The sequence below is a fragment of the Phodopus roborovskii genome, unplaced genomic scaffold, assembly GCF_943737965.1.
Source record: "Phodopus roborovskii unplaced genomic scaffold, PHOROB, whole genome shotgun sequence".
In the NCBI taxonomy this organism is placed as follows: Eukaryota; Metazoa; Chordata; class Mammalia; order Rodentia; family Cricetidae; genus Phodopus; species Phodopus roborovskii.
Genome location: NW_026126434.1, coordinates 22,437,361 through 22,460,000, shown reverse-complemented (window position 1 = coordinate 22,460,000; position 22,640 = coordinate 22,437,361). Strand labels below are relative to the sequence as shown.

General features: G+C 46.5%; 2 protein-coding genes across 2 annotated transcripts in view; both read right to left on the bottom strand.

Annotated features, from left to right (window-relative positions):
- The window catches only part of Ftcd (formimidoyltransferase cyclodeaminase), a 12,829-nt gene extending 10,436 nt beyond the window's left edge, over positions 1-2,393 (bottom strand). The window contains exons 1-3 of the mRNA XM_051186953.1: positions 2,311-2,393; positions 1,343-1,526; positions 313-441 (exon numbers count right to left, since the gene is read on the bottom strand). Coding sequence (XP_051042910.1) covers positions 313-441; positions 1,343-1,526; positions 2,311-2,364 — 367 coding nt within the window. The 5' untranslated portion in view covers positions 2,365-2,393. The remainder of the gene's footprint in view (positions 1-312; positions 442-1,342; positions 1,527-2,310) is intronic.
- Positions 2,394-6,462: 4,069 nt separating this feature from the next.
- Spatc1l (spermatogenesis and centriole associated 1 like) lies at positions 6,463-17,157 on the bottom strand. Its single transcript, XM_051186952.1, has 4 exons — positions 16,857-17,157; positions 13,647-13,994; positions 7,250-7,401; positions 6,463-6,999 (listed from the first exon to the last, which is right to left on the bottom strand). Exons 1-4 carry the CDS (start codon positions 17,056-17,058, stop codon positions 6,673-6,675), a joined length of 1,029 nt encoding a protein of 342 aa, XP_051042909.1. The 5' UTR covers positions 17,059-17,157; the 3' UTR covers positions 6,463-6,672.
- Positions 17,158-22,640: the final 5,483 nt, after the last annotated feature.

Genomic DNA, 22,640 nt, shown 5'->3' with positions numbered 1-22,640 from the left:
TTCTTCCTCCCTTCCTCCCTTTCTTCTTTCCTTCCTTTCTTTCTTGGTAGATATCTGCATTCTTTTTGTTTTGTTTTGGTTTATTTACTCATTTTTTAAAAGCTGTCCTGAACCTGTCTATGTAGAACAAGCTGACCTTGAACTCATGGAGATCTGCCTGCCTCTGCCTCCTGAGCACTGGGATTAAAGGTGTGTACCTCCATGTTAGGCATGATCTGCGTCCTGAAAAGGTGTCAAGGGCAGAGAACCAGAGCATGTGTCTGAGACTGGAATCCAGAGGTGCCCCAAAGGTGATTCCCACAGGATACTCACCTGGTACATTGAGCTCCTCTGCCAGCCTCTGGCCAAAGGCCTTAGCACAGAGCACACATTCGTCCATGCTGACACCCCTCACTGGAATGAAGGGACAAACATCCAGAGCGCCCATGCGAGGGTGCTCTCCTGCAGAAAAGGGGGCAGGCCATCACCGTTAAGCTATCCACACTGATCATAGAAAGCTGGCAGCCTCAAGCAGTTGGCAGCAGCAATTCCTCCCAGGCTGGACTATTTAGGGATGCCACAGAACATAGGGACTATCCTTGTTGCTATTGCTGGCAAGAGGAGGACCTTAAAGCCCTGGAGAAGGGGTAGGGCTTGCATGAGCTGGCCCTTTGTAATAATTTTCCCCACCCCATCCTCCTATAAAGCCAAGGCCTTTGGTGAGACCTTGCCAGACTGAAAGTATCTGGTCATGGGTCAGCCCTGCCTTTCCTGGCAGCAGAGAATCCACACCACATCCAGATACTGTGCCTGGCCCCTCCTAATCCTGACAAGCCTGTTATCTGCTCCCTACTATGACCTCTGAAAAACCTCTCCACAAGAACAGTCAGAGGCCTCGGCCTTTTGCCCAGCTCTGTGTGTCCACCAACCTTTGACCCTACCCACCCCTGCCATTGTGTTTGGTTTTGAGGCAGTTGACAAGTTTACTTCCTAGTGCAGTGTCCTCTTCTGTCTCCCCCAGGCCTCAGTCTAGTTAAGACCTTGGGATGAGCGAGTCCCTGTAGATTATCACTGAACCCCAAATGAGAGGTGTCCAGTCTAGCTAGCAGTCAATCTCCATAGCCTGTATCCTAGAGCCATCTCCCTGCCTTTCCCCCAACCCATTGCTCGGCATAGGCACCAAGGCCACACCATGTGGTCCTGGGGGGAGCCTCCAAGGAGAACCCTGCCCTCAGCCCTGTTGAACTGATGCCCCCTGCCCATGCCCAGGGCCTGCCCCTCTCCCAGGACACCAGGGCACAAGCTCAACCTGGCAACTGAGACATGGGAGGCCTGGCCCCATTCAAGTCCTGAGCTGCCTCACCCGTGTGCTTGCTCATGTCAATGAGCTGCCAGGCTGTGCGGGCAGCACTGAGGGCTCCCTCGACCACACACTCTGGCTGCCCCACGAAAGTGTAGACAGTGCGGTTGGTGGAGGGCCCAGCATCAACGTCCAGCAGCACACAGCCTGGGGTCTGGGAGATGGCTCGAGAGATGGCATCAATCACCTGGAGACAGAGACCCAACACCATGATTCAGTCCCTGCTTGGAAAGGCTGTAGACCCACACCCAAGTGTGATCTCAAGAAGGTGGTTTTGGGGTTCTCCCAAAAAGCTAAATTTCAGCCCAAGTACTGTTGTGGCACAACAAGGAAGGCCCCTGTAGCGGTGGCCATTTCCATTCCAGGTTCAGGTTGGCCCAAAAAAATAAATAATGGGTCTACTGCCAATACCCAGACACTCAGAGGTGGTGGGCAAAGTAACAGCCTTCTAGTGAAAACAGCAGGGTAGGAATCATTAGCTAATATAGAAAAGCAGCCTGATGAGCACAGAACCTTCCAGGTCAGGAGCTGGGGCTCAGAGCTCAAACCCTACCCTGAGGACCCTTCTTGCCTTAGTTTTCCCATCATCTAAGGGGGCTGATAACAGTGCTTGCATTACAAGGCTTCATGAGTGAGGAAGAATTAATACATGTGGGCATGACCTTCCCTGTGACTTCAAATAGCTCTCTGCATCTGTATTCAGAGTACTTCATTTTCAGGTAGGAACACTGAGGTCAAGGCATTCATGACCCCCACCAGGAGTGCTCCAAAATCTCCAGGCCCACCGCCAGTTCACCAGAGTCCTCCATATCCATGGAATGTTCCAGAGCTGGCAGAGATGGCTCCTTGGAGGGTGCCAATAGGCTGTGGCTCTACCCATTCTGGGAAGGCAACCTCCTCCTCCACCAAACTCACTCCCTTCCATGTGACCAGGTCACCCACAAACTCTGCCAGCCCCAAAGAAGCCTCACCTCCTGATTGTTCCCCTCTGAGAAGTTGGGAACACATTCCACCAGCTGGGACATGGTCAGCACCTGAGTCCAGTTGCTCCTCTCAAGAGGCAATAGAGGGATATGGAGTGCCAGCTCTCTGGTGGCCCTGGGGCCTTTATACCTTCTCATGCTAGTTTCTTATTAACCAGGGACAGTGTGAAGGGAGCTGGAGAGTGGAGGGTACTCCCCAGTTAAGTATATGATCTCCAAAATGAGCTCTTCAAAGATCACATGATTAGGGTCGGAGGGGCACATGCTGAGGATTCTTGGATGCCCAGAGAGGCTGAGTTCAAGCTAGGGCATCAGGCCAACTTGGGCTCAAGGACTGGCTTGGTCCAGGGTGGCTTGTTGACCATCCAGATGACACAGTTTTGACCTCAGAATGTGGCCTTTCAGGAGGAGGAGCCATGGTATTTCTAAGTTGGTATTTTTTCATCGAGGGCCTGGTTCTCAGGGGTGTGGAGAGGGAGGCCATGAGAGGCCTAGCTTAAAGCCCAGTCCTTCACAGAAATCAACTGAGCTCAGAGAGGCACAAGAGTGTGTCAGAAAGGGGAAAAGAATCCGTGTAACCACAGGAGCTTATGTGTGTGGTTAAGCATGCAACCCTTGGGGTATGTGTACATGTGGGTGAATTGAGTGGATATGGGTGTGGGTGTATATAAGAATACATGTGAATGTGTAGGTGTTGGTGTGACCACAGACCAGTCTGATCTGGCAATCAGTCCCTCAATTGAGGCTCTCTGTTCCCAGGAGACACTAGGTTGCATCAAATCAGTAATTAAAGCTGGCACAATGTATATGTTGTTGTGTTAGTATGTGTGCAGTGTTAGTGTAAATATGCTTGTGGGCACTGGTATGAGTGTTCATGTACAGATGTTAATGTTTGCATCTATGTGGGGTTGTTATGTATCTATGTATTCAAGTATTTGTATATAAGTGAATGTTGGTATGAGCATGTATAGATGGTGTTTGTGTTTGTGTGTGTATTTGTATTTGTATATGTGTAGATACTTGAGTGAGCATACATGTGTACATGTGGCTGTTGAGGCAGGTGTAGGTGTGAGTGTACATATGGTAATTGGCGTGAGTGATGGCTGATGCTGTTGCATATGATTTGCTATGTGGTATTGTGTTCCCGGGGTAGGCAGGTGAAGAAAGCCCAAGTATTCCTCACCACTCGTTCAAGATCCAAAACTTCTTAAAATTTATAGCCCTAGCTGCATGAGAATGGCAAGATCCAGCTTGCAGCTCCCAGATTCCTTCTTTGCAATTCTTAATTCAAGGTAGAGGCTGGTGTGTCCCTTCTGTATGGGGTCCACAGATCTTATTACAGTGCTGGACACACATGAACATCTTGCTCTAGATACAGATCCTTTCTCAGGTACCCACGTACTTCACAAAGATGCCCCCATACTCCACAAAGCTTTTTGTGGTGTCAGAGTGTCAAGATACACTACCACACAGCATTGCTGGGCCTGAGTGAAGTGACACGTGTGGAGGTGGAGACTCTATCTCCCCTGTTGAAGGTACCACAAAGCTGGGAAGTGAAATGTTGGGTACAACAGGCACAAACAGAGCAGAAACCCAGGAATCCAAAAGTAAATGACAGATTGCCCATGTAGAAATATCCCAAATCATTCACACAGGCATTGGTCCTGGGCAGATAGAGCATGACTCTACCCCTTCAATGTGGGCTCTGGCTACAGGAAACCAGTCCCAACCTATACTCATCTCCAGGGTACTCAGCCAAATTATACCACTGTCAAAGTTTGCCTGAACCACACACACACACACACACACACACACACACACACATCTTTACCACTGTCCTATCTCCTTTCATGCAGGAATATCCTCAAGCCGCCTAAACAACACACCAGATACTGCAGTCTGGCAGGAGCTCTGTTGAAGTACAGAACCTTATTCTCTTGGCACCCTCCCAAGCCTGGGCCTACCATATGCATGGAGGACAGTCAAGTAGACACACAGCAGCCTGGGGCCACTCAGAGCTGAGCTCAAGAGCTTGGGGACACTATGATCCTCTGGGTTTGGATTTGTTATGTCCCCAAAAGGCTCATTGTTGAACTCTTGGTCTTGACATTAATGTTAAGAGAAAGGGCTTTCAGGGCATGATTGGATCACGAGGTCTTTGATCTTTTAGATGGATTAAGCCATTGATGAGCTCATATTGAATGCAGTGTTGGGAGCTGGCAGAAACTGTAGGAGGTGGGGGCCTGGCTGGAAGAGATAGATTCCTGGGAGTTGGCCCCTGGAGAAGGTGTAGCTTGTCCCACAACCATGTTCCATCTTTGCTTCCTAAACACTGAAATAAGCAGCTCTGTCCCACCAGCACCCTCTGCCCTGACATTCACTCCATCCGAGACCCAGATTCAATGGAGCCAGCCAAGTATGGCCTGAAACCTCTGAAATGTGAGCTAAAGAAATCTCCTCTCACTAAACTGACTTTTTGAGGGTGTCTTACCACAATGATGGAAAGCTAGCATAGACTTAAAGTCAAGTCTAAGAGCCCAGTATCCATACCACTTGGTCCCCTGTCCCCCCTACTCCCCCCAGGGTCATTTTTGCACTTGGTTGCCTTAATATTTGGGAAAGCCACTTTCCACTGTGAGCTAGTTAACTCCTGGTGTGTATGCATGCCTGTGTTGTGCAAAACTACCAACTCAAAGTCAAAGCCCACTTCATTTAACTCTTCCCAAGCCAAGGGTCCCTGACCTCCAAACCACACAGGCCAAGACACTTGGTCAGTAGACAGCCTCCTGTATCCTAGCCTATGGGAGCTGAGCTCTCCTATACCTGCTCATACTCACCTGCTGCCTCACTCATTCCTTCTCAAGCCACCACAGGCCCTTGTTCCTTAGCAGCGTCCACGCCGTCCTCTACATAGCCCCGCAGAACAGCAGGATATACTTACTTCCTATTGGAATTGAGAGCAGCACACTCTCCTCTCACCCCATGTCTGCCAGCCCGCTATACCTAATTAAACAAACCTAGGTGTACTTTATTCGTTACCTCAGGTCTGCAGGAAGCATCCAGTTGCTGACTTCAAGGGGAAGTGGATGTGGCCTGTCTGGCTCAGACAACAGACATAGCTACGGGGCTGTGGTTTGACAGCTCCTAGTGCAGTTGTTTTGGATGTAGTCCTGTTCATTGCCTTGCTTTTATCACCTTAAAGGTGACTCCAAAGGGGATAAAGTGATGACAGCAACACTGAGCCAGAGCCTCTCAAGGGCTTAGGCAACTCCAGGCTGACCAGACCCTCCCCTGGTATCGGGTTTGGCCTCTTCCTTCACCAAGACTCAGCACTCCCTTCAACTGACAGGCATCTCAGAACTGAACAAGAATGACAAGCAGAGTGGGGTCCCTCATGGGTGTCACTCAGTATTCTGGCCCCAACAGCTTAGTGGGCAGGACAGAAACCCTACCCTCAAAACTCAAGAGGATAGCACGGGACCAGGTTGGGGTGGCTACCTGCAGTGCCTGAGCCACCTCCGCCCTTAACCTGTCTTTGTCTGGATCCCTAGCCCCAAGCCCACCGATCCACTGGAGATTCCATCTCTGCTGTAGGGCTGACTCTGCAGCAGGGTACCTGCACACAGGGAGGTACCTGTGGGGTAGGAATGGATGTGAACTTGCAGCAGCTTTGCCACTCTGGCCAATATCCAAGAACATTGGAGGTCTCCTGGGTCCCAAGAACTAAACACCATCAGTGGTCCCTTTCCCTATATTACTGCTTCTTGCCCAGTATGTGCTGGCTTGGTCACACAGGCCACACACAGACTTGACGCACTCTGTTGTCATAGACCAAAAACCCTAGCTTCGATTGCAAAGCCTTCCATTCTGATAGGCTCCGCAGGTTCCATAGCCATTTCTCCTCCAGCACTGCATTTGGGGAAACTCAAAGTAGGAGAGGACTTGCTGGTCCTATCACAGGAGAGATTGAGCCTTTCAAGGATGTTGTGCTACTTCTAAGGGAAGGCAGGTGGCCACAATCCTGGAGTTAAGAGTCCCAGCATCAGCCCAGCCCCAGGTTCTGTTCATAAACACTGATCCATAGCTCTTGTAGGCTAATAGAGACTAAGACACCTCACCACGCCCTCAAAGAGCCAGAGGTAAGGCAAACAAATAAATAAGCTTTTAATAAGGCAACAGGTGCCCTGCGACTGTGAGCGGCCAGACCTTCTAGGTGCACAGGGCAAGCGCAGACCTGGAGGAGGCCTCTCCCCACTGTAGCTGGGCAGACAGCTTTCCATGCGGGAGGACGCGGGTGGCCCCCGGGTTTGGAACAAACATGTTTATTGCAGGAAGGGTGAGGTGAGCGGCTCACCAGGCGAAGAGTGGCTTGCTGTCCTCCTTGGAGAGCTCACACAAGCAGTTTAGCAGCAGCAGGGAGTCACCCAGGAACTTGGGGGGCACAATGTCAATGACTAGCTTGCGCAGCGCTGCGGGGCTGCTGTGAAGCGGGTTGGCCCGCAAGTCCGGACGCTGCTTGAGGATACCGTAGGTATTGATGAGAAACTCACTGAACACCGGGTGCACGTCACGGCTGTACCCCAGCTTCTCCAACCGGGCTGTCAGAGTTAGATAGCGGTGTGTCAGCTCACGCAGCTTTTTCTCGTCCACGGAGCCATCTAGGGACTTGATGGATGTCTGAGGGACACAGAGGAGTGGAGACAAGGCGCCAGGTCAGAGACGTGACCTTAGTGGAGGTAGGTAAAACAGGGCAGACTTGGTGGCTTAGAAGGGAAATGGAGGCTCTAGGCCCCTTTCAGCACTTCAGAAGGATGAGACTTTGGTGGTGGTAGGGGTATCTACTCTTGGACCTAAGAAGGGTCAGGGGTCTGCCAGGACTTGCCAGCACCAGTACCAGCTCTGACCTGGGTTAACAAAAACAATGTACCTGCTTGATCTTCTCAGGGATGTTGGATACAGTGAAGCCATAAAGGCGTGTCACCCCCGGGAACACATAGGCCAAGATCCGCCGGTCAAGCTGGAACGCAATTTCCCCGACAATGCGGCCATCCTTCTCCGCACCGGCAAAACTCTGGATTTCTGCATGAGACAGGTGCCATCCTGACCATTTCAAGGTACCGAGGTACCTTTGCCCCCCAACTGGCTGAGTAAATAAAAGTCTTTAAAAAGCTGAGATGTTTGGAGCCAGGGAGGAGACTGTCTCTCTGTGTGTGTTTGCTCTCAGCATGATTCCCTGGGACCTGGGCACATGATCACATTCTCTGCCTGAGATGTCAAAAGGCATGTGACCTGAAGAAGACGGTGGGATCCCTGGGGAGGATAGCACACGTTTCTATCCTGGTAGAGTGGGGTTCTTCCTGTTGTTCCCAGATGGTCTTCTGTCGCCCACCAATTCATCAGAGCCTGGCTCCTGAAAGGGCCAGCTTCTTCCAGTCCACATATCACCCTCACAGACTGGCTGATGTCTAAAGTTCAGTATCAACCTGATCTTTCCCATGTCTGTGGAGAGGATAATGGGCTAATAGAAGATTCTCTTCTAGGAACACTTGGATCCTTCTTCACCCTGGCATTCCCTGCCCCCACTCATAAAAACCAGCCCCCAAATAACTCTTCGGCCTATGGTAGCCTCTGGTGTCACAGAAATCATTATTAAACAACACAGTATATATCAACATCCTTTCAAAACCTTATGCTCTTTGAAAAATGAACCTCTTCTGAATTTGAGAAAGGACCTGTTGTTCACGTGGAAAACTCTCCGGTATGTGTGGGGTGCATGTTGACCTGTCACTCTGAGGGAGTAAGCTCCATGATCCCTCTCAGTCCAGTTCCTACATTACACAGGATGGCAGCATGGGTAACTTCAGCTAGGGAACCCCCACCCCACATTCCATATGATACTCTTGCTTAAAAGCATCACTCCTGAGCTTCACAATCCATCCTGGCAGAAGACACAGGACAGCATGCTCACACCTATGAAACAAGCCCTGACAGGATGCTAGTTTGGTGAGGTCTGACCCAAAAGCTGCAGTCCATGAAGACACCACTGAGGAAGCTCAGATCCAGTACTCATTGCAGCAACTCAACACCCACACTCAAGACACTGACAACCACACAAAGAAGCAGGCTCTAGACTCTGCTGGTCTTTGTGACCTTGGACATTGCTGGTATGTCCTCCCTACAGCCATGATGGAATGAAGGGGCAGGCCCCAGAGCTAGCTCTGCCTATACCCTTGGTCAACCAGTTGTACATCAGGTATCAGGCCCTAAGCCAGGGTCTGAGATACACACTGACCAGGATGACACTGCCAAAAAGCATGTACATCTGTGAATACCAGTTACTCTGGTGAGTGAAACAACCAAGGCGAAGCTTGGCAAAAAAAAAAAAACCAGGACCCCCAACCTGGGCTCACAGAATAGGGAATATGGCAGATGAGGGCTAGTACCTCCCTTGCAAGACTAGGCTCTCCCAAAGTCAGATAGTCTATACATTTCCCAAGTGTGATCTGTGAAGCGATGCACTGCCAGACAGTGCAGAGAGGCCAAGGACCCACATCTTACCCTCCTGCATAGACTTCCAGGCAGGAAGAGTCAATGGCTTCGAGTTCATGGTACCTGCAGAACTATACTCTCCCCTAGCCTGTTCTGGTTATGAAAACAACCAGAGGGCACGGACCAGGAAAGAGAGTGAACTTTGTTCTTCTCTCTGACCTTGGCTCAGTCTAGTTGGAAGAAGAGAGCTTCCTCAAAGAGAGTGACACTCATGACAGGGATGCCCTTCCAAGCATGGCAGACCAGCAAGCAGCCAGGCCAACAGCACTCCCTGTTTTTATCTCTTAACCTTGGAATGGTTGACTCATCCACTGAGAATCCTTTGAGGGAGCAGAGGTTGGGATCACCTGATCCCCCAGCAGATTAAAAGTCCATCAGAACAAAATTCTCATCTTATAACCCTTTGAGCCTCTTTTTAAACCAGGGCCACACAGCCATTGCCACTATGGCTTTCAGAAGTTTACATGACCCTCTCAAAGCAAATGAACCATCCCTTTTCCTTCTCCAGCCCCTGCAAGTGGTGCTCTGTATTATGGATTCATCTAGGATGGGCATGCCACATAGGTAGAACTACATGGTGGGCATCTTTTCATGTCTGACACCACCCACTTGACATAATGTTTCCAAGGTCAATCCTTGTAGCACACCAGCATTCCATTATTCCTATCGGCAGCTGAATAATATCCCATCGTATAAATAAGCTCATTTGATTTGTCTGCTTAACTGTTGATGGGTGTTTGTGCTATTTCCCTCTCTGGGTCATCATGAATGAGGCTGCAGACACTCCTGGGAAAGTTTCTGTGTGAACATGTTCCAGTTCTCTGGGTGAAGACTGAGGGATAGGATTCCTGGGTCATAAGGTTTATGACCTTTGGAGGACCTTAATGGCTACCCTATTTTGCATTCCCATCAGTGCTCAAAAGAAAATCCCCTCTCCCCATCTTTTTACACCACTATGGCCCATTGTGTTACTGCAGATGGAGATAGAACATGGATCCCCTTGTGGTTCTCATTGGGAGCATGGTTAATGGTGCACATCTTTGAAGAGTTATCTGCCTAAGTCCTTTTGCATGTTTTGTAAAAACAGAATCTTGCTGTGCAGCCCAAGCTGGGCTAAACCTAGAGATACTTTTGTCTCCATCTCCCAAGTCAGTGGTTCTCAATCTCAAGGTGCATAACTCCTTTGGGGCTGAATTGTGACAAACATGTAAAAAATAAATAATAGCTGGGAAGTTGTGGCAAATGCCTTTAATCCCAGTGCTTGAGAAGCAGAAGCAAGTAGATTTCTGACTTCAAGGCCAGCCTGGTCTACAGAGTAAATTCTAGGACAGCCAGAGCTACACGGGGGAACCCTGTCTTGAAAAAAATAAGGGGAAAAAAGAAAGGAAAGAAGGAAGGAAGGAAGAAAGAAAGAAAAGAAAAAGGAAAGAAGACAAACATGACATAAATTCTTCAAGCTACATAAGAAGACTGTAACACTGTCTATCTCATTCTTTGGGACCATCAATTTATACCAAATCAGAAAATTGTATGAAAATTGAAGAATGGCATCCCACATGAATGGCACACATTCATAGCAAAATTTTAGCAAGCAGAATTTAGTAAGGTGAAAAAGTAAAATATATCATCATCAAATGAAGTTTATCTCAGGAATGCAAGGTTAGTTTAACATTTAAAAATTAGTGTGGGGCTCAAGAGATGGCTCAGCTGTTAAAGGCTAGGCTCACAACCAAAAAAAAAAAAAAAAAAAAAAAAAAAAAAAGTATGATTTACCGTAGGCTATGACATGAATGGGATCTTAGCTCACTGAGCATGTGTCCTCACATGGACTGTGGAACTTAAGCCCCCTGCCCCTTCTCCCCACTTCTTAACTGTGCCTCCCTCACCAGAATCACAAATCCAAGGAGCAACTTGATCTTAGACTTGAGTCTCCCCAAACAAATCTCTCTTTACTTTGTAGGTAGCTTGTTTCTAGTGTTTCATCACAGTGAGCAAAAGCTAAAATATCTTATTAACATCAGGGGAAAATATTATTCTCAATAGATGTTGGAAAAGTATTTAACAAAATTCTGTCATCTGTTTGTGATAAATCAGCAAACTAGAAACCAAAGTGAATTTCTTTAGCCTAATAAGAGGCATCTACAAAACCCTTAACTAATGGCAAACTTCACAGTTAGCACATGAAAGTCTCCCCTAAGTAGAGAAAGACAAAGATGTCACTGTGGTCATTCCCACTCTACATTGGTTTACAGACCTGGCCAGTATAATAGGATAAGAAAAAGAAATTAAAGACATAGTTAGAAATGAAACAACGAGCTTGTCTTCCTTCACAAATGACAACTGGAGAAGGATATGTAGTTCAGCAGTCAAGAGGGTGCTTGCCCAGCATGCTGGGGCCCTGGGTTCAGTCCCTGTACTGAAAAAAAAACAAAAACACACACACCAAAAAAAAAAACAAAACAAAACAAAACAAACAAAAACAGAAGGACTCTATCAAAGCAGTATTAGTTTGGTAAATTTTTAGGACACAAATTGTATTCATCAGTGTTCTCCAGAGAAACAGAACCATGGGAGGGGGAGAGAGTGACAGAGAGAGACAGAGATACAGAGAGATAGACAGAGATAGGGAGTATAGAGGGGTTCATTATAAGAATTCACATGTTTATGAAATCCCACAGATCATGAGAGCTGTGGTTGATAAATAGAAAAGCCAGAAAAACTGATGATATAGACAAATCCTGCCAAAAGGCTAGTGTCCTAGAGACCAGAAAGAACTGATATTTAATGTCCAGGTCTGAAGTAAGAATTCTTAGGGGATTTCTTCAGACATTCAACTGATTCAAGGACTACCCAGACTGAGAATGGAGATTTGTTTTTTTTTCCAGTCTACCAATCTAAATATTAATCTCATAAAAAATCTTCACTAGCATAGCCAGAATAATGAATAGCTAAATGACTAGGTGCCCTAATCCAGAGATGCTGACATCTACCACAAAATTAACTATCACAGAGGTCAATATACATGCATATAGTAACTATATGTAGGACTATATAGATTGTTGCATGTATAAGAAATATGAAATTATGTTAATAACATTTATGACCAGAACATGATGGTGCACGCCTTTAATCCTAGCACTTGGGATGCAGAGGCAGGTGGATCTCTAAGTTAGAGGTCAGCTGGTCTATATAGTGAGTTCCAGGACAGCTGAAGCTACATAGAAAGACTCTATCTCAAAAATAAACAAATAAATGAAAAAGCAACATTTACATACCTCAACTTACATACATTAATAATATAAATATACAGTGTTCATATAAAGAGTCAAGTGGTCAGCCCTAAAATCATATGCAGAATTGTTAAAGTTAAACCTTGCTTTTTATTTAGACAGAAGAGGATGTCCTGCCTGTATACTGTGAATGTATGTCTCTCTTATTGGTTTAATAAAACTTGGATTGTCCAGTAGCCAGACAGACAGTTTAGGTGGGGCTACTAGACAAGGAGAATGCTGGGAAGAGAAAGGCAGAGAGAGAGAGCCACAGGGGAGACTCCAAGTAGCTGTCAAAGGAGTAACAGGTCTGGACATTCTCTGGTAAGCCAAGACCACATGATGAAACTTAAATTAATAGAAATGAGTTAATAAGAGAGAACTAGCCAATAAAAAGCCTGAGTTATTGGCCAAGAAGTTTATAATTAATATAACCCTCTGTGACTGAAGGACAGTGGGACAAGGTGGAACAGAAAACTTTGTCTTCACCGAATGAACAGATTGTGTTCATATATTTAGGAATATACACACGCACGCACGCGCACGCGCGCGCGCACACACACACACATGCTCACACATACCAACAACTAAAGAAAAAGAAGCCATCATGAATTTGAGAGTAGTGGTACTTGGGAGGGGCTGAAGAGATGAAAGAGAAAGGAAAAATCATACAATTATATTTTAATTTCAAAAATATTAAAGAAATAAAATCTAAAATACGTCACTTTCTCAAAGATACCATTTGTCTAAAAAAAAAAAAAATCAATGTATTTGGCCTATAGATCCAAGACCATTCCTGTCAAGATTTTGATTCTAAAGTGAATCTAAAGAGACATGAAGGAGCCAGAACAACTTGGTTTGTGGTTTTACACAAAGCACGAACATCTCGTGGATCTATTCAGATGGATGTATTGAGCCACGTAAGAGTCCAAAAATAGACTCACATGCAGGAAGAGGACTGGTTTTTGACGAGATGCTGGGGTAGTTCCATGGGGGAGAGCCACCTTTTCAAGTGCTGGTGTTGGGAAGTAGCATCTACATGCAAACCTCATTCCACGAACGAAAACCAAAAAAACTTGTAACTAGTGAGAGACCTAAATCTAGAACCTACAAAACTTCCAAAAGAATCTAACAAAGACTTCCTAAATTGGATGCAGACAGTACAAAATACAAAAGAAAAATATCAGGAAGTTCAGCTTGACTATATTCAATGGTTTCATCCTTCCCCCAGGAAGCAGTAAACAGTGGAAAACACACAGTCTGGGAGGAATACCTAGGAAACATAAGCCCAAAGAGGACTTATATCCGGAATCACATGAACAGATTTTGCAACTAAATATGAAAATAAGCGACTCCATTTTTTTCCCAAAAGGCCAGGACAGACATAACCCTGGATCCTGGCCCTCCCTGGCTCTCCTCCATACTCTTCACCACTGCAGAAGCTAGCCACAGTTAAGTCTCCTAAACATGGTTTTCCCCACCCAGGGCCACCTGTGTGTACCATACCATTGAGGTAATAGGTCCGCCTGCTCCTATCCCCAGTGGGCAGGTTACTCTCCGAGAAGCACACCTTCTTAGGCCTCACGATTTCCCTGGGTTCAAGCAGGGTTTTGTCAGCCAGAGAATCCTGCAAGGGACTCAGGAGTGGGGACATCTTCCTGTCAGCAATTCGTGCCTGTAGTTCTGGAGGACTGAGGAAGGTCTTGAAAGGCACCTGAGAGGTGGTTGCACAGCCTGGGGAGGCCTCATCCTCACTGGAGAGTGGGGCGTGTGAGCATAGCAGGTCCTCCAAGGAAGATGTCTGTAACTGAGAGGGTGTGTCGGGGACACTGGAAAACCTTCCAAAATCTGGACCTGGGGTGGAGAAGGAAAGAACAATAAGTCATACTGAGGTACCCCGACATGACTGGAAGCACAGAGGTGTGGATGAAAACTACCGCTTCTTAGCACTTCACCTGGTGATGGAGGAAGCCGTTATCCCATTAACTCAACAGTAAGCACGTGGGCCTTGATGTGCTCACAACCACACTCACTGCGGTGATGCCTGCGTGCTTTTAAAATTCATCACAAGTGGTATCATAAGTTTTCCTGCAACATAAATCTTTGATATTTATCCATAACCTGTCTCTTGTGTACTACCTGGTTCCTCTGTTTCCTGGCCCATATCCACGCCCAATGACTTTTCACCCCTTTTCATCATAAAAAGCAAAGTTGTGGTTAGGGGTGGTGGCTCTGTGGTAGGGCACTTGCTTAGCTGGGCTAGGCTCTGAGTTCAAAGGTCAGTGCTTGAGAAAAACAAATAGCGAAGCTGTGGTCAGCCTCTCTGGATGTGCCTCCTCGATCTCAGTGAGCCTTTCTGCAGCCACACCTAAGCTCAGCTGTGTGTTTTCCACAGGCTTCATCAATCTGTTCTTTGACTTGGGAAGTTCTTATCTCCCAGAGCTTGTTCTCTGAGCAAGAAAGCACATGTACTTGATAAAATCTTAACTCAAAACGTACACATGCAAGAACCAACTGCTCTACCCCAAAAGTATTTTCTAAGAAAAAAGAAGTTCAGGCTGGAGAGATGGCTTAGTGATTAGGAGCACTGGCTGCTCTTCCAAGGACCCTGGGTTCAATTCCCAGTACCCACATGTCAGCTTATAGCTATCTGTAACTCCGGTTCCAAGGGATCTGACACCTTCATACCAATGCACATAAAATAAAGCTAAATAAAATGAAGAAAGAAAAGAAAGAGAAAAAAGAAGTTAAAACAACTTTCCAGAAAGATGCTAGACCTCCTGTCTGCCCTTCTAAAACCCACTAGTTCTTGAGGGCCTCATGGCCCCTACCCAGACATTCCTTACGGCACTAAAGAGCCTTATGGAGAGCCATACATGGCTAGAAATGCTGACAGGAGAGCTTCTCTTGGAAAATTATGTAAAATGGCTCAGTCAGAAGCAGAAAACCAAAGTGGGCCAATAAAAAAACCTCTAAAAACTCTGAGAAATGAGCCCCTTCAACAAATAGTTCTGGGAAACTGCATTTCACATGTGAAAGTACAAAACTAGATCCTTCTGTCACAGCCTTGGGACCCAGTCAGGTAGCATGAGGCTTGTCAGTCTCTGATAGTGGTCATCAACAGTGAGACACAGAGGCCAATACCTCTACAGCTACCACAATATGCATAGTGTCAGAAATTTCACACATTCCCTGCAGGATGTCACAGGTGACCCAGTTGCATGAGCACAGGGCCCCCAACAAATGTTCTGTTTTCTTGGAACCACTGTCTCCCTCCTCAACTCTAGCTCCCTATGAGGATCCCTGTATATCTAAGCTTCCTCTTCAAGGTTCTGCTAGGACTCAGTAATGGACATGTGGTGAAGGACTCCTCTACTCCTTCAGGCTTTGTGCCTGAGAGACCCCAATGGGCTACAAAATGCCTTTTAAATGCTGGCTGGGCTCAGAGGACATCCAAACTCTAAGAAGTCACCCCACCAAACACAGGCCCTCAAAGTCTCCCTTTTGACAAGTTCATAGCTAACCTCCAAAATACCCCACAGGGGTGGGCCGACTCCACAGTTTACCATCAGCCTGTTTGTCTCCTTAGGGACTTGGTGAGTTGGAATGTATACTTAGCCTCCCACTCTGGCCAGACAGTATGAATGGCAATCACTTCCTTGAGGAAGCTGAACCCTCTGGGTCACTACAGTTCTCAGGCATCAGTGATTAGGGGGAGGGTTGTCCAATGCCTACCATTCTAACCAAAAACCCAGGTCACATCTGCCAAACACACTGCCAGTCTCACTACTATGTATGAAAAGAGAATTCTTTTTTAACCAATCCTTTTTAAAAAACCATGTTTTGCAAAAATTGATCACCACCCCCATACATGCTCACACACACACATACACACACACACACACACACACACACACACACCACTTGCTTGCCCCTACCCCTGAAAAAAAAAAGTCATAGGTTTGAGCTGATACCATTTAGTGAACAGGTGGTATCACCACAGTCTTTGCCACCCACTCACACCTAAGAATAGTCACAGGTAGCAGGGTCTCCCTCGGGTGGGAGCTGCACCTGCCTCCTAGAGCTAGGCTCAATCAAGTAACCCTTTCAACTCACAGCTAATGAATGGATGAGGCACAGCTTACCTCCATAAACAGGCACACTTGCCCCACTGCAAAACAAGAATATGGAGAGATGGCTCAGAGGTAAAGAGTACTAACTGCTCTTCCAGAGGTCCTGAGTTCAATTCCCAGCAACCACATGGTAGCTCACAACCATCTATAATGAATTCTGGTGCCCTCTTCTGGCATGTAGGCATACATGCAGACAGAACACCATATACATATAAATACATTAGAAGAAGGAGAAGAAGAAGAAGAATACGGAACCAGCTGCTACCTGGCAGAAACACACAGCAGGACGAAGCTGTTTAGCCAAGCCCAACACAATGCAAATGGCATCAGCAGGCCTGGAGCCATGTTTTAATCCAGGTGACAGTGCCTCGAGACATGACCAACTGGTATAACCACCAGCTGACATGCCCACTCCACCATTTGAGGTGTGGCCTGAGCCCCTAAGAGAAGGGCTTTCTTAGGGCATTCTACACAGCAGGCTACCTGGCCTGGGAGGTTGGAAGGCACACCATTTCAGGCCTCTCTAAACCCTAAGCCCTTCACAAGTGGAGCTGCCCTGCACCTGGCAAGGCCTGCACCTCACCTCCATTCCCGGGGGAGCAGGCCTCAGGGTAGGTAGGGGCCTTGGGAAAAAGCGGGTCCCGGACCCCTCGGCCACAGCTCTCCTGGTAACTCTCACTAAGCAGCCGTTTCAGCATCTGGTTCTCCTTCAGGAGGCGCACCTGCTTCTTCAGGTCTGCATTCTCACTCATGAGCCTGTTCATCAGCTCACTACCCTCTGCCATGGTGTTCTAAAGTGCTCACATGTGGGCCTGTGGCCCCATGGAGATGGAAATACAGAGCCCACAGACCCCACAGAAACAGCCAAAGACCACGGAGTTCCACGCTGCCCGGCCTTCCACAGCCTTGTGATGTCGCTACCCTTAAAGAGGCAGCACCACAAGTCCAGCACCCTTCTTCCTCTGGTTCTCAGCTCCCCCAGACCAACCTGGGCCTGGTGATACACACAGAAGCCAGGAGCATATGGAGTATCAACCACAGAGGGTGGTTGATAACATAGGCAGAGTATTGATAACATAGACAAAGTCTGTGGAATGTGAAGGCAGGAAGATGGCCTCCCAAAAGGTAGCCTAAACAGGGATGACAGCGTGTACCAAGACCTCCATGGCCAGACCTTGACAGCACCTTCCAGAAGCAGCCAGGACAAGGCATGGGAGGGTCATGCTGTCCACACTATGTGAAGTCCACAGGCCACAGTGAGATGACTTGGCTGTCATCTCAGTGACTGTCCTTCCTATGACATGTGCTGATGAGGGTACCCTGTCATTTCCCAATTCCATGGGATCACAGGCCAGTGGGGTTCCCAGAACATACACGGCATATGATATGCTGTTTTTGAGTCTCACCCTTGGAAGCTTTACTTAAGAAAGAAAAGGGCCAGAGGAGATGACCAGCCTTGGGCAGGATCCCATGATTTCCCCACAGTCCCAGGAACATTCTAGGGGAACCCTGGCAGGCCTGGAAGCAGAGACCATACTGATTACATCATCATATTTCTGTCATGAAAAGGCTTAAGGCAGCCCATTGGTATCCATCACACACACTGGGCATTGAGTGCCTGACTCCAAACCAAAAGCTGGTGGTTCTACAGTGGTCAGTTAATGTACTTGTCTAGAAACTTACCCAGCACCCTACTTTTCCTACTGCATGAAGGGAGTATGCTGTTTCTGAATCAATCAGAAGATCTTCCTGTACTGGCCACTCAGAGACACCAATGGTTGCCACCTGGTTCTTCTTGACGAGAAAGAATGCAACCAGAAAACCCCAATCCAACACCTACCAGGTCCTTCTCTGACACACGGGGCTCCGCATCAGTATCTGGGACAATCTGTGCAGACATTGGCGTGGTCCCCAGGTGAAACTATTCAGTCCAGGCATCATGTTAGTATATATTTCAAGTACAGAAAGCTCAGACTTTGTGAAGAAAAATTCTAAGCATCAAATGCTGGATCAATTGACCTCTCCCCTCAGACAAGGGTAATGGAACCACCAAGGACTTTCAGTAGCCTTCAAAGACAGAGAGCAGAGCACATAAAAGCATGGGTCATAGTCCAGAGTGCTAACCATTACACCACAGAACCACATAGATGAAAGAGAGAGAAAGAGAGAGACCATAATAGAGGGAGCCATTATAGGTTTGAAGAGAAAACTGACTCTAGAGAAATGTCCAGAGACCTACATGGATGACCCCAACTAACAATCTGAGCAATAGTGGAAAGGCTACCTTAAATGCCCTTCCCTGATAAAGAGATTGATGACTACCTTATATGCCATCATAGACCCCTCATCTAGTAGCTGATAGAAATAGAAGCAGACACCCACAGCTAAACACCGAGCTGAACTCCTGGAATCCAGTTGCAGAGAGGGAGGAGTGATAAGAAAAGGGTTCAAGACCAGGCTACAGAAATCCACAAACACATGGAGCCCCAGACTGATAGCTGGGAAACCAGCATTGGACCAACTCAGACCTCCTGAACATGGGTCTCAGTTAGAAGGCCTGGGCAGTCTAAGGGACCCCTGGCAGGGAAACTAGGATGTATCCCTGGTGCACATAAGGACTTTAGGAGCACATCCCCTATGGAGGGAGACTCCCTTAGCCTAGAGGCAGGGAGGAGGGCCTAGACCCTACTCCAAATGACATGACAGACTTTGATGATCCCTCTTGGAAGGAAGGCATCATCCTCCCTGTGGAGTTGTGGGGGGATGGGATGGGAGGGAAGGTCAGGGGTCATGGGAGGGAGAGAGGGAAGGAGAGGGAACTGGGATCGATATGTAAAATAAGAATTATATATATATATATGTGTGTGTATACACACACACACACACACACACACACACACACACACACACACACATCGGGTCAGAAATCAGGCATTCCTAGTTCCCAGTTTCTGGGGTCATGGTGCTTGTGTGGTTTTCCCCCCACTAGCTGACACTGATACTACTTCTCCTCTTCTTCTTCCTCCTCCATTTCTCCTCCTCTTCTTCATTTGTTTGGATTGGGGGGGGGTTCCTTGTTGTTTATTTGGGTTTTTTGTTTGTTTTTGTTTTTTGAGATAGGGTTTCACTGTGTAGCCCTGGCTGTCCTGGGCTCTGTAGACCAGGCTGGCCTCAAATTCAGGTGTCAGGATTGTTTCTAGTTATTTTGCCTTCAGAGCCATATAACCAGAGCCCATACTCTTCTTTAAAAAGAGTATCTTTGACAGAATTGAGACAAATTTATAAACCTGGTTATCAGTACCATAAAAAAAAAAAAAAAAGGAGAAACATGTTGTTGAAATTAAAGCCAACTGAGTAGAGACTAGTTTTCTCGGGCACCGGCACTGCTAGATATGTGATCATGTGATCAGGTAGCTCCAAATCAAAGAACTGAGAGGGGAAAAGACTTCTAATGACCATGACACCCAAGTTCACCTTCCCAATGTCATAATCTAGAAATAGTCCTACAAGAGTCCCGTCGATCAATTCCTTCCTTGCCTTCATTATTCATCACAGGTTGTTTAGAAGTGTGCTGCATAACTCCCAAGTTTTTGGGGTGTTTCCCAACCCCCTTTATTTCTCATTTAATCCCATTGTGGTCAAAGAGCATACTTCTTGATTTCTGAAGATTCTTCTCATGACCCAGCAGAGGGTTTGTCTTGGTGAATGAGGCAGATGAACCTGGATGTGTTTGTCTCTGTTGTTTCAGGTGATAGGTTCACAAACACCAATGAGCTTACATTGGCTAATATTAGAATCTGTTCTTAACGGGTTGCCCTAGTTACATTTCTGGTGATATGCTAAAAACACTTTAACCAAAAGTAACTTAGGAGAGGAGAGGTGTCACTCAGCTTATTATCCCATGCCACCGTCCATAAGGGAAGTCAAGGCAGGATCTCAAGGCAATGGCTTGTTTCTCCACACAGCATGACCTCTGACCAAGGAACTCACTACAGGCAGAGCGTGGGGGGCTGGGGGAAGAACCATGGAGGGGGCTGCTGCTTGCTTGCTGTCTGGAAAGTTTGTGTTCTGTCTCTATTAAGCAAATTTGAAAAAATAAAAATGCCTTGGCACTTTTAAAGGCAACCAACCTTACCATAGACAGAAGAGCCAGCAGCTAGTAGTTTCATGGAATCTTCTCTGCTCCTTTATTTTTGCCAGGCCAGTTTATGGTTAGGAGAATGTGCTTTTTTGTACCTCTGCATTAGGTTTTATAATTTTAATTGATGTACAGACACACAGATTTAAAAAAAAAAAAAAAGAAGACTTGAATTCCAACAATGCCACACTTTGTCACCACTAAAAGTATTTAAGTGTAAAGAGAAGCAACTTTGAAACTGTAAAATCCCTGACTCATAAACATAGTTATTTCTACTTTAGTACAGGGCATAATTCGATGTTATCAATGCTCTTTTATTAAGCACTTGTGTAAGTTCTAAAAGTAATAATAAATTGTCTTCCAAGACTATATACTTGTCATCTGTGTGTGATCAATCACCTACACTGGAAGATATTTTTCTTTTGTGCTGGGACAGGTGGCTGGCCCTTCCTGTTTCCACTAACCAAATCCTCCTAGCTTGAAAGCTAGGGCTAAGCAGTTATTTCTCTTGAGCAGTTTTTAGTTCTTAAATTTTATTGCTTGTATTTGATGATAGATTTCATAGTTTCAAATGTTCTTGCTGCTATGAGAAGTATAGATCCCAGTAAAGATGTGTATCATAAGACAAATATACTTGTTCTTTTTTTCTTTTTTCTTTTTTCTTTTTTAAGAAGCTGTGGTATTACTGGGTCTCCACATCTTAAAACATCCTGCTCTGTGGAAGTCCAGGCTGAATGAAGCATCATCTGTGTACCTAGCACATTTATCAGACAGGATCTCTCACTATTTGATATTTTTTGCATTAGTTAAGACAGGAAGTTGGGCTGGGTGGTGATGGCACATGCCTTTGATTCCAGCACTCGGATCTCTGTGAGTTTGAGGCCAGGACAGGCTCCAAAGTTACAGAGAAACCAAGTCTCGAAAAACAAAAACAAACAAAAGACAGTAAGTTGATAGCTCAGTGGAAAGGGGAGGAGAAAATCTGTTGTTGGGATGTCTGAACTCAGTACCATACTCATCTGGGTCAGATTTAGGAAATATAGCCTCTGTACATAAAATTAAAAGGTCAGTTAAATATCACATAGTAGACAGCCATTAAATTATAAAAAATAAATTTATGAAGGCCTTTTGTGCAGATTAAAAATATTTTCATAGTGATCCATACGATCAAGAGCTAATGATTTCATTCTACTAGTGCTGTGGACTTGCCAGGTGACTTGTTTACTGGGTCAGGATGACTGCAGTATCCCTCCTACGACTTGTTAGAGGCCAAAAGACTATCTTGGAACTGTACATCTGATGAGGTTGTTAGCTTTTATTTTTTTCTTCATATTTTGTTTCTCTTGAGAATCTCTAAATAAAAACATCTGAAATTTTAGAACATAGTAAGAAGTTCCCATCAAGTCCTTCAGCAGGGTGTGGCAGCACATGCCTGTAATCCCAATGTACAGGAGGCCGAGGCAGGAAGACTGGCCCTCAAACTTGAGTGGACATCATGTTGTTGTGAGTACAACATAGCAAAACTGTTTCATGAGGGGGTTAAAAAGGTCAACATTTTCTACTAAAGAATCCCTCAAAAAAGAGTGTAGATGCTCATAGCACAGGGAACACAGGGAATCTACTATGACTCCACAGGAAAAGCTTTCGGCACATTATAAGCTAAAACTTTCACTTCAAGACTCTTTCAGGACTTCTTCTGTTGAGTGTCCCCCACCAACTCCCCACTGAGCCTGGGGGACCCCGTAAACTGCACGACACACTACAGCCTAAAGCATGTTTTATCAGCTGTGTTTATTAAGGGGATTGGTCCTGTAAGCTCAGTGTATTTTGTACAGTGATCTGGTGGTCATGACTAGGAATTCCAAGGGACAGTTGCTGCTGCTGGGGGCTGAGAAGACTGTGCAGTGAACAGCACGGGTTATGATCTAAGGAAGGAGAGCCCTAGGAGTCACAGCACAAGGTGACAGGGGTGGGAGCTGGGCAGGAGGCAGATGGCACAAAGCCTCGGGGAATCTGCACCATGGCAGAAGGCAGGCCTAGAGAGTCCTGGCCAGGGAAAAGGGGATCAGACACAGCTCTCTGCTTGTCTGAGGGAAGACCATGGGCCAGGGAGAGGTTGGAGTTATCACCAGTCCAGAATGTAACAGGGGTGGGCAGCATTAGATTGAGAAGGCACCAGGCTGGACCCTGCTCACCATGGCCAGGGAGAAAAGTAGTCACTTCAAGGAG

Bases quoted from the DNA above. Each gene is read 5' to 3' on its own strand.
- Spatc1l (XM_051186952.1), bottom strand. From the start codon at position 17,058: ATGGCAGAGGGTAGTGAGCTGATGAACAGGCTCATGAGTGAGAATGCA. The intron at 13,995-16,856 runs GTGAGGTGCAGG...TCTCCACCCCAG, and splicing joins CTGCTCCCCCGGGAATGGAG to GTCCAGATTTTGGAAGGTTT. The intron at 7,402-13,646 runs GTATGGTACACA...TGTCTCATGCAG, and splicing joins GCGGACCTATTACCTCAATG to AAATCCAGAGTTTTGCCGGT.